Genomic DNA, 12428 nt, shown 5'->3' with positions numbered 1-12428 from the left:
TTGAACTGTCCCCCTCCCAACCCTCACTCAAGAAGATGGGCACAGCACATATTGTCAGTGCATTGGCTAGTCTTTCTGTTTGTATATCTCATTAAGCTCAAAGGCTTGTATGGTTGTATTCACTTGGACAGAACCATTGTATTCACTAGGACAGAACCATATGTGGGTCCACATAGTCAATCACTTTTTTTCTTTTGAACTGTCCCCCTCCCAGCCCTCACTCAAGAAGATGGGCACAGCACATATTGTCAGTGCATTGGCTAGTCTTTCTGTTTGTATATCTCATTAAGCTAAAGGCTTGTATGGTTGTATTCACTAGGACAGAACCATTGTATTCACTAGGACAGAACCATTGTTCTAAAACCCGTTTACTGACAAACGTCACTAGGTTTTGACATGTGCTTTTTGATGCCGGTTTCATAGCAGGGCCCCAAACGTCACTACTGACCAAGAGAAAAGACTACTTCAGCAACTCCGGGAAATTACTAAGGTCATGAAAGAAGGCAAACTCATAGATGGTATCTCCCCAGAAAAAGAAGCTGAAGAGGCTCCTTATATGCAGGACTGGGAAGGTAAGGGAGACTTTCAGTTTTCTAAAACAAGAATTGTGATTTATTTTTTTTAGACGGCATGTCACAAGGAAGCCTGAGCAACTAACTTAATTAAAGTCATTTCAGTTTCAATTTCAGTCATATTGTTGTCTCAAGATCTTCCTTCGTGGACTGTGGCAGCACATTGATGCTTTAGGGTTGACAGCTCTGGATTGGGAAATACCTGGAGATTTTGGGGATGGAGGCCGGGGAGGGTGGGGTTTGGAGAGGGGAGTGAACTTCAGCAGGGTAGAATTTCATAGGGACCACTCTCCAAAGCAGCCATTTTCTCCAGGGGAACTGATCTTGGTCACCTGGAGATCAATTATAATAGCGGGAGATCTCCAGGTTCCACCTAGAGGTTGGCAACCTTATTATGATTTGCTGGGCTATTTTTCAAAACTGGGAGAGACACCAGAATACCACATGGAGTGTAAATCAGGTTAAGGGCAGGTTCTTCCATGTACATATATTTGTAGGGCAACCATTTCCGGTGCTGCATCACTCAAGTATATATCTTCAGGCCAAGTGAAGTAGTGGTTCTTCAGGGGTGTGGGCATTACACATTGTCCCATACTGGTTGGCAGTATGACTGAACTCCATTGCAAAATTTTTGATTTTGAGTTAAAGTATACTTTGGTTGGCTTTGTTAATATTTATGAGTAGAGACCCCACAAGGACTTGCAGAGGGCATCTCATTTCCCCCGGTCTCCCCACTGTTTCCTCTTTCCTTCTCTAGCAGCCCCCATAGCATCTCCCTTTTCTGGATTCCTTCTACTCATCCACCAGCCAGCCTACCTTTCTCTGTCCCCTCTTCTTCAGCTTTCCCCCCTTCCCTCCCCCTGGCAGCCTCAACCAGGAAAACTGGCTCATTTCTGTGGTGCTGGCCACTGGGCCAGGTCCAGTTGCATGGTAAGGAACCTACAAGGACTTCTGAGGGTACTTTATTTTCCCTTGTGTCTATATTCCCACACTATTTCTCCTTTCCCTCTTCCTGGCAACCCCCATATCCTTACCTTTTCCTGCTTCCTTTTCTCCTTCCCACCATCAACCCCTCCCTCTTCAGCTATATTTATTATTTCGTCTGTATACCGCCTTTCTCCATAATGGGTGCCAAAGTATCTTATATCATTCTCCTCCCCTCCATTTTATCCTTACAAGAATCCGGTGAGGTAAGTTAGGTTGATAGTGTGTGACCAGTTCAAGTTCACCCAGTGAGCTTCCATGGTAGAGCAGGAATTTAAACCTTGCGTCTCCCAAGTTCTAGTCTGAAACTCTAGCCACTATACCACACTGGGTTTTGTGGGGTGGCAAACAGTAGCAAGCAGCTGGGCCTGGGTGAGTCATCCAAGATGTGTAGTAGCAAGTCACCCAGTTGTTGATGCTGGGCCTGGCCCCAATCAGTCCTTCCTCAAAGGCCAAAACAGCCTTGTAAAGGGACAGCCTCCCTCGCCTTCTACTAACAGAAACCCAGTCTTGAATGCTTGCTATACTATTGTGGTTGCCTAGCAATGGCCACTGAGGGCATTTGTTTCATTTATACATATATCTTTTCAGATTTTTCTGCAAACCTGGGGCATTTTTCATATTTGTAGAAAGATCTGTTTTGTCTGTTCATACCTCCAGTCTCTGGGTTTAAGTATCCAGATATTCGGCCACATTGAGCATTAGATATACTGAGTTGTTTTCTTCATGTATACCCCCACCTTTCCCCACCATCAGTGCTTATAGCTGCAGAAAATAGAACTGGGAATCAAAATAAAAAGGAAGCACGTGTTCTCAGTTTACATCCCAGTCTGTTAAGTATAACACATTTCTCCACCATTCCCATGTGGATTTAGAAGAATTAGAACGTATTCTAAAGCTACATTTGTAGCTCAAAGCAAAAGGTCCAACCATGATGCAAGGAACTGTTGGTGAACTTTTACTCACAAGATGATGTCTTCTGGCTGAATTCTGAAATGTATTTACTTGAAAGTAAATAGCACTGAAATAAATGGCACAAGTGGTTAAGACGCTGAACTGCAGGCTGTGGAAGGTCAGTAGTTCAACAGTCCGAGACCCGAGTGTGCCGCATGACGGAGTGAGCTCCCGTCTCTAGTTCCAGCTCCTGCCAACCTAGCAGTTCGAAAGCAAGAAATTGCAAGTAGATAAATAGGTACCACTTCGGTGGGAAGGTAACAGTGTTCTGTGTGCCTTGGTGTTTAGTCATGCCGGCCACATGACCACGGAAATGTCTTCGGCTTTGAAACGGAGATGAGCACCGCAACCCTAGAGTCGGACTCGACTGGCTTTTGAGCAAGGGAACCTTTACCTTTTATTTGAGTTCAGGATTCAGATGTTGTTCTGATTTTCATATTCTTTGAATAGATACAGCAATTTTATTGATGTTTGAGTTGTTGCTCCATGTAAGACATGTTTATTTTATGTCCCAAGGTTATCCAGAAGAGACCTATCCTGTATATGATAATTCTGATAGCTTTAAGCGCAGACAGGACACTGTTCTTGTGGAGTACCCTGACCCAAGCCAACCTTCTGCTGAAGAGATTGCGGAGAGAATGGAGTTTGTCGATGACGAGGAGTGTGCATGTAGTGCAACCCTTTTGTCTGCTCTTGCCACAGTGAATAATGAATTTATGTCAAGACAAGAGAAGGACCAACAGGCCACATTCACTGGCCACAGTCGGACTGGCCAGAACTTTGAAAAATGCCACTGTTGTCATTATGAAGACGACGACCCTGCTGTTATAGCAGAGAATGAAGGATTCTACCCTGAAAGCTGCAGTGAAACAGAAGAGCTGGCCAAAGAGGAGCTGCGAGCAGAGTCTGACCATGAAAACAGTGCGCCCAAATACCAGCATTATGAAAATCCCGACAAAACCGGCATGCTGCGAAAGCGAAACACAAAGGGACTTGAGTCGCTGGGAAAGTGAGGCTTGTGTGTCGCTTCTGCGGACTCTCATCTTTGCCTGCAGGAAAAAAGGCTTGTCTTCTCCATTGTTTTCCAGCTGCAGCTGGGTGTAGCAACTGCTGCTTGCTTGCAATTGGTGGTGCTCCTTGCCTACTAGTTAGCCCGGCAAGAACAGTACTACTGCCTTGCTGTTTATAGCCTCTGCAGGAATTAACACAACCATTTTGTTGTTGTTGTTCAGTCGCACAGTCGAGCCCGACTCTTCGCGACCCCATGGACCAGATCACGCCAGGCCTTCCGGTCTCCCGCCGTCCTCTGAAGTTTGCTCAACTTCATGTTCGTTGCATCGATGACACTGTCTAACCCTCTCATCCTTTGCCGTCCCCGTCTTCTTTGACCTTCAACCATTACACAACCATTACTCTGTCGCTTTCAGACATCCTTCCTGTTGGCTTAGCATAGCTAGGGCTGAAGCGTAACTTCACTGCATCCTCGATTACTGTACATAGGGATAAAAGTAGTCAGGTAGGAATTTTCTCACTAGATTCTAGCTGCTTGGCTAATAGGTTTATGGCTAGGCAAGGTCAGGCAGCCCGGTTCAGGCCGTAGCTTTTGGGGTTCCATAAAGGGTGGCAAAGTACTATGATTCAGTGTATTACATTTTACCACCACAGGGACACTATTTTGATGTTTGTCTGCAAGCATCACAATGTCTTGGAATGTCTATGCCTTACAGAGACACTGTCTGCTATGTTTTTGCCAGCCCTTTCTCCGAGGAACTCAGGGCGTTGCATGAGGTTCTCTTTTCTTCATCCTATCCTCGCGCCAGCCCTGTGGGATTGATTGGGCTGAGAGAGACGTCACCCACTGAGCTTCAAGGTAGTGTAGGGATTTGAACCTAGATTCCCCAGGCCTAGCCTAACACTCTTCCCCTTACACCACACTGGCTCTCAAAAGCTTCTGTGAGAAAATAAAAACACTTGCTCTGTCCTTCACTTTCATGCAGTACATCGTGGCATACAGGCAAACAGTTTTTCTCTATATATTAGATGAGTTGCTATCTCCTTTTCTCATCCACTGAAATTAACAAATATCTCAGGGGACTTCTTTTCGTAGATTATGAATGCACGTTTAGGGGAATGAAACCTGATGAGTGAGCCCGTTTGGTGCAGTGGTTAAGTGTGCAGACTCTAATCTGGGAGAGCCGGGTTTGATTCCCCCCACTCCTCCACTTGCAACTGCTGGATGACCTTGGGCAAGCCATAGTTCTGGCACAGCTGTCCTTGAGAAAGAGCCATTTCTGTCAGAGCTCTCTCAGCCCCACCTACCTCACAGGGTGTCTGTTGTGGGGAGGGGAGGGGAAGGGAAAGGAGTTTGTAAGCCGCTCTGAGCCTCCTTTGGGTAGTGAAGGGCAGGGTATAAATCCAATCTCCTCTTCCTCCTCTTCTTCTCCTCCTCCTCCTCCTCCTCACTGGGCTTCTGGCCCAGAATTGTGATTATGATTCACAGCTTGTACCACACAATTCTGTAACTTTGCAACTAACACTTTCAAAATTTACTTTTAGCATATGAACACTCAAATGTCGCACCCTGCCCTCTCCAACAATTAATTGATTATGGCAGAGAACAGAGGAGCTGACAATAGTCAGTAGTTGCTGTTTGACAGAGCAGACCAGTTAGAAGCATCTGCAGAAAGTCACACCAGGAAGATGCTTCGATAGCACAATGTGACCCCAGAGGACTTGAAGGGAAATGCGACTGGTAAAGGTACAAGTAACATGGCTACCATTACAGCTATTATAACTTAAAAATATAACTAAACTTATTTTCCCCCCGTAAGGATGTGGATAAGTACATTGTCCAACAAACTGTTAAGCATGCAGAACTTTGAATATATTAATTCTGAATATATAATATAGTTTGCAAGTACAAATATAAATCAAACAATTTCCAAAAGGTGGCTCCATAAGGATAAAGCGATCAGTAGAAAATAATGAAATCTGTAAAATAGATAAGAGTGTTCAGATTAGTACTTGATTTTTGTAGTATCTGTTTTAAGGCAGAATGTCATTTGAAGTAGCGTACTCAGAAAAGGGATACCATTTTTTCTACTAAGTTAGTTGATCTTGGGTAAATGGCCAATTGATAGAGATTGTTTGTTATTTTCTTCCTCAGACAATGATCCCACACTTTCGTGAGCCAAAGCGTTCTCGAGGGAGGGTGGTGTGATTCCCATCTTGATGCAATCACTGTCTTGGCCGCAGTTAACAAGCTTCTGATGAGATCCCGTCTAATTGGGCGGATAGAAATGTCGTGCCAAAGGTTCAGAAATATAACTTCCATCTTCATTGGAACCGCATGCCCCGATATTAGGTAAATTTGAGTAGCTACATCTCTCCAAAAAGTTTTTATGATGTCACAGTCCCACCAGCAGTGGATGTAGAATCTCACCTCCCCACAACCTCTCCAGCACCATCTCATCACAATCTTGAAATTTTGCAGTTTGGTTGTCACAGCTGTTGTGTTAGTAAGAGAGGCAGACCATATATCAGACCATTGATCTTGTAAAAGTATCATAGATCTTGGTGATTAAGCCTTTTCCCCTAGTATTGGAGTCTTCTATTAGACCCTCAAATTTAGTTTTAGGGGCAGCCAGAATTGCACAAAGTTGTTGATGTGAAGCCATATGGTTTAACCGTAGATAAAAGTGCCACGGGATCGACTGGTCTGTTTTCTGTTCAAGAGCCACCTTTGACAGTATGTCTGTTTTGGAGGCAATATCCACCAGACGTATGGTATTAGCCTGCTGCCAGATATTCGTTGGACCCAATTCTGCCCCTAGAGGAAACCAATCCTATTGTAGAAAAGTAGAGAAGCAAGAGAATGGCAGTACTAATTTGTGACAGAAGGCATCCCGCGTTTTAACTATATCAGAAAGGAACATCTGTTTGTTAGCCATCATTGGGTGGGCAGAAGACTTATTCCAGATCATCTCCAACATGGCCATGGTGACTGACTGAAGGAGAAGTGTTTTTTATCCATGCTGCCTAGCTATATCCTCTTAACAATTTGACTATTGTCGCCAGAAGAGAGGCATTATGATATGCAATGATATCTGTGTAGTTTAAACCACCCTGCTTATTGCTTTTCCATAGTGTGGTAAAGCTGATTCTGGGTTGTCTGCTCTGCCACAGGAATTTATTAAGCTTGGATTGCCAAAGACAAAGTGTTTCCTGTAGTAGTCTTATGGGAATGGTGCAAAATAGAAATAGCAACTTAGGAAAAATGAATGACTTGATTAGGTGGAATCTATCATATCACAACAAGGACATCTTGTTCCATTTCAGTATGTCCTTTTTCTATTTCCTGAAATTTTTGGTAATGATTGAGTTTCAGTAAGTCCTGCAAGTTTGATGGTATGTGTATTCCAAGGTACAGAAGTGAGGTTTCAGACCACTGGTATGGGAAGTTCTTGATGAGCTTAGATTTCAGATCTTGCAGTAAGTTGATCGGCAAAGTCGAGGATTTAGTTGGATTCATCTGCAAACCAGAAATCTTCCCAAAAGGCGTTCAGTGTCTCTTGGAGATGAGGAAGAGACTCTTCTGGATCTGTGATGTTCTAAAGCATATCGTTGGCGAACATGCTCATCTTGAATTCATGTTTGCTTAGTGTGACTTTGTAAATGGGGGCTCAGTCATATCTGAAAGGCTAAAGGTTTGAGTGCTATCGCAAAAAAAAGGGGGTGAGAATGGACAGCCTTGCCTTGTGCCTCTTCATATTGGTATGGAGTCTGAGAATGTTCCATTTACCCGTACTTTGACCATTGGATTTGAATATATGGAAGTTATCAAAAGGAGAAACTTCTTGCCAAAACCCATACGCTGAAGTAGAGATTGCAGATAAGGTACTTCAAGTGAATCAAATGCCTTCTGGATATCAAGAGAAAGCAGTAGCGTAGCTAACCTAGATTTTCCACAGGAAGCAATGACATTCAAGGTCTTGAGGGTGTTGTCTGACAGATTTCGTCCAGGTAGAAAACCTACTTGATCCGGATGTATATAGTCTGTTATAAATGCATTAAGTCTTCTGGTCATGATGGATGTTAAAATTTTATAGGCATAGTTCAGAAGTGAAATGGGGTGAAAAGAGGCCGGAGAAGAAAGGTCTTTACCTTGCTTGGGAATGACAACTATAGTCGCAGTCTCCCGTGACGAAGGGAGATCGCCAGAATCAAGAAGAGTATTACAAGCCACTTGGAGAGGAGGAGTCTGTATATGAGCAAATTTCTTGTAAAACTCCGGTGGATAGCCGTCAGGTCCAAGTGATTTATTGATTTTCAGTTCCCTAATAGTATCAAGAATTTCTTGTGGTTCAATTGGTCTGTCCAAGGCTGCCCTGTGTGCATCTTCCAGGATTCCAATGTTAGCATGGAACTGAAGACATTCTGAGGTTGATACCCAAGTCTGCTTTTTGGATGAGTATAGGGCTCTATAGTATTCTGCAAAAACCATAGCAATATCTGTTGGCTTGGTGACCTGGTTCCCTTTGGTATTAAGCAGTGATGTTACCATTTTAACAGATCACTTTTCTTTCACCCTCCATGAGGGGAGCCACAGATTTTGGTGATTTTATCCATTGTTTTTGTTTCAAATATAGAAAGTCTTCCTGTGCATGGGTACATTCCAAAGTCTCCAACAGCTTGCGCTCAGCCAACAACGCTCGGTATACTTTTGAGCTTCCTCCTTCTTTGTGTAGTTTGTCCAAGTGTAGAATTCTATCCATGTTGTCTTGCCTTGTGGCTTGTCATTGTTTCTTCAGGTGAGAAGACATCAAAATTAGTTGCCCTCTAAGCACCGCCTTAAGAGTGTCCCATGTTATGGTCGATGTAGTTTCTCCCACACCATTGTCCTGTAAATATTGTTTGATGTTAAGTTCTATCTCTTTGGCATGTTTTTCTGAATAGAGGAGGTATTTGTTCAGAGACCACTGTGTGGAATTGTTAGTGGATGTGTTTAATGAGAAAGAGGAAGAGACCCAGGAATGATCCGACCATATGGGCTGCCAATTTCAGCTGCTATTGTCTTGTTCCATAAGGTATCAGAAACCAGAATGTAATCAATCCTGGTATACATATTATGCCACGAAGAACAGTAAGTATAGTCTTTCTCCAAGACGTGCATATGATGCCAGACATCACTAAACAAAAGTCTTCTATGAGTTGGACTAGCCATGTGTCAAGCAGCCTCCCTTTGGTCTTTTTCTTGACTGGGGTAGAGCAGTCCAAATTGTGATTCATGATGTAATTAAGATCACCTCCGAAGATCACTTCCTCCTCTTGAAAGGATCTCAGTTTTGTTAGTGTCTCTTCTAAGAACTTCAATTGATTGTCGTTTGGGGCATAGAGTGATACTAAGGTGATCAGCTTCCCTCCTAGTAAGGTTTTCACAAATATGTATCTACCTTTGGGATCAATTTTTGATGCCATTTTTGAAAGCAAAATAGAGACCCCTCTAGCTTTAGAGGAGCCAGGAGCATGGTATTGACAATGAATCCAGCTGGACTTCAAAAGTGACCCGGAGGAGGGACGAATATGGGTTTCTTGAAGAAAGACTATATCTGCCTTCAATTTGGATAAGTTCATGAGGATGTGTTTTCTTTTGATGAAGTTGTTAAGTCCTCTCACATTAAGAGAAGTGACATTCAGCTTGTCCAGCATATTAGACTGAGAGGCAAGAGCCTGTGAGCTAAGCTTGTAATTCAGTGGTCTTCTAAACAAATGCAACTAGAGTGGAACCAGAGACTGGCTTGTCAGGTGAGAACCTTATAAGATTGGAAGTAAAAAAAAAGTAATAAAGATCTAAAATGGGAAAAATCTGAACTCAAGCTAGTGTTGGCAGTGTGATAGAATGTTAAAAGATATTGGAGCCTGAATATATTCCGCAAATTTTGTCCTCTTGCATAGTATTGCACTTTCAGAGGAACCTAGCTATTAATACAAAAATACAATTAATTAGATTAAAAAACAGGTAATCTCTAAAAAACAAGATAGTCAACTAGAATTAATATTAAGACAATTAATTGATCCAAGCAATAACAATTAATTAGAAAGAATCAAAGAGAATATCAACAGTCAAGAAAGATAACAACAGTTGACAGTTCCAAGCAACAACCAATTTCATGCAGCGTGCTGATAGAATGAGCTATGAAGTTCCTGTAGTTAATTCTTGAATAGCAATCAGAATAAACGTAGATAATTGATTTTGTTAATGGACCTATGAGAATGTGCAATTACACTTCCCCTGTAAGTATTAAATTTATCCATAGGATGATCCACCTCTGGGGTTGCAAATACACTTTAAGCATTCTAATGTTCAGTAGCAAGAAGCGGCAGTGCTAGAAATCCAGCAGATATAAAAAATAAATCAATGAAGAACACCATCCAGATAGAGTTGAGCTAAGCTAGAATGTGTAACTAGTCTGTCCATGTTATGCTATAAATTTTAGGAGGGAAAAATAGAAATTAAAAGGGGGGAAAAGATACAGAACTGTGTGCTACTATGCAAAAAATCAGCATACCAGCAGACTCCCAATTCCAAATGTAACACAGCCTTAGTAAAATGGGAGATTACATAGAAAAGTTAAAAAACCAATGTGCACAGAGCAACAACCCTCTACAATCTGGGGGGAAATGAAACTTAACCCCATTAGAAGCAAAAGAAAAACCTCTTTGGCAGAGGATTGGGTGTAACACAAGAGGCTAAGTAGAGCAAAGCTCCCCCCCCCCAAAAAAAACCAACCCTGATGTAAGTATTAAGACGTAGTGGTTGTCATGACACTCTAACCCACAAGAATAAACAATGGTTGTGACAAATAGCAAAGGCATCTATATAAAAAAAAACCAGAAAAGAAATGCAGTTGAGAGGCTAGACAATATGTATCGGTATTTTACTATTCTTGGACGGTACAGGTGGCTGGTCATATTTCCTCTTCTGCAATGCCTTGCTGGGGTCTGCTGGTAATGGGAGGTGCAAAGTCTTCAGGAGAGTACGTCCTGTGTCAGGGTCATCTGCGTAGAAATTTTTCCCTTTTTCCCCATCAGTTCCTTGTTACTTCCTCCCTCTTGCTTAGGATTTGCTAGCTCTTGCCATTCTCTCAGGAGCCTCTCTTCCATCACACCCAAAAACCTTTCTCCCTCCATGGCAGAAAAATGATCATGGCGCAACCTTGGCAGGTCACTGGAATAGATCCTTCGTTATTCATCTCCCTAGGAGCAATGCTATCTTCTACAGCCTTCTACAGCCTCCAGGAACTTCTCTTAAAGACCAACGTAAACTCTTGTTGTGATGATGTACCCTGAAAATTTTGAGACTGACCAAATGGCTACCTTGCCAGCAGTTCTCTCTCCAGAACTCAGCAGCAACCCTCTACTCAGGTTCTTACAAGGCCTCCAAGCAAGACCCACAGGGCAAGTTAGGAAGGCAAAGGGAGAAAAACAAAATCCCTTACTTTCTAGCAGCAGCTCACCATGTGCTCTCCACTCCTTGCCTCAGCCCAGCTGACTCAGCTCTGCCTCTGGTAAGGAGCAGCCTTTTGTTTCGAAAGGTCCCTTCCTGCCAAGCACAACAGAGCCCAGCACAGTAGGGGGAGGGGCTTGCAATTAACAGCACTCCACAGCAACTCATTCAACCCCTCACAACCCTCAAAACACAAACAGCCCCAAACAGACTTAAACAGAACCACTCTCTATCAGGCTCTCAGCTTCCAACACAGCAGCTAGGAAGGCAAGGGGAGAAAGACAAAATCCCTTACCTTCTAACAACAGCTCATCATGTGCTCTCCACTCCTTGCCTCAGCCCAGCTGACTCATTGACATCATGAGAACAGGAAGACTCTCAGGGGAATCCAAGAAGGCAAAGATAGTTGTTATTCTGAAACCTGGAAAATGAAAACATCTGACAGAAAGTTATAGACCTATTTCCCATCTGAGCTCCTGTTACAAACTTCTCAAGAGGTTAATCCTGAACAGAATCAGTAACAGAATTAATGAACATTTCCCTATAGAGCAAGAAGTAGACCCTGTCATGGAGGAATGGTTTTTACAAGTTTTCCCTTGCAGAACACTATTTTGACTCCAATATAACATGCTGAGTGATAGACCTTTCCAAGTAATTATGGGTCAGTCAATCAGCAAGCAGGAAAAATTAAATAATGGTCTATCCCAGGGCTTGGTCCTTACTCCAGTTCTGATGTTCCTGAGACAATATCCAGGAAGTTTGCTTATGCTGATGACATGGCGATTGCAGTAAGGCACAAATCAATTGAAAGGACTGAGGAAATACTCACTAGGGACCTCAACATTTTGGCTGACAAGTACCATAAATGGCAGCTTATCCCAAGTCCAGTAAAAATGGAATGCTCCTATTTCCATTTCAATAACAATCTTGCCAGCCATGAACTGAATGTCTACCTTAATGGCACCTGACTTACACACAACCGTATACCTAAGTACCTTGGCATTACCCTGAACAGGATCTTAATCTATAAACACCATCTTACCATGTAGCAGTAAGAATATGCACACAAAACAACATTCTTCAAAAATTGTGTGGTACAACTTGGGGTGCATCTGCTACAACACTTAGATGCTCAGCTTTGGAGTTGGTGTATAGTACTGCGGAATATGGTGCTTCAGTGTGGCTCAACAGCCCCTATGTCCACAAACTTCATGTCCAACTGAATACAACAACGAGTATTTAGGGAGATTGCACAATTGGTCTGCATACCTGTTGTATCTACTTGGTTATATATTTTATATCATTATATGCTTCCTTTGTGCAACTCTGCCATTGTCGTTGTTGTTCAGTCGCACCGTCGAGTCCGACCCTTTGTGACCCCATGGACCACATCACGCCACGCCACATCTGCC

General features: G+C 42.9%; 1 protein-coding gene across 1 annotated transcript in view; it reads left to right on the top strand.

Annotated features, from left to right (window-relative positions):
• Window positions 1-3523, top strand: part of LOC107120171 (protein RIC-3-like) — a 6949-nt gene extending 3426 nt beyond the window's left edge. Inside the window, exons 2-3 of the mRNA XM_015422819.1 lie at window positions 427-572; window positions 3027-3523. Of these exons, the coding sequence (XP_015278305.1) occupies window positions 427-572; window positions 3027-3523 (643 nt within the window). The remainder of the gene's footprint in view (window positions 1-426; window positions 573-3026) is intronic.
• Window positions 3524-12428: the final 8905 nt, after the last annotated feature.

Source organism: Gekko japonicus, unplaced genomic scaffold (assembly GCF_001447785.1).
Source record: "Gekko japonicus isolate JY-2015 unplaced genomic scaffold, Gekko_japonicus_V1.1 scaffold4251, whole genome shotgun sequence".
Lineage (NCBI taxonomy): Eukaryota > Metazoa > Chordata > Lepidosauria > Squamata > Gekkonidae > Gekko > Gekko japonicus.
The sequence above is the reverse complement of the archived record's forward strand: the minus strand, read 5'-3'. Positions and strand labels throughout refer to the sequence as shown.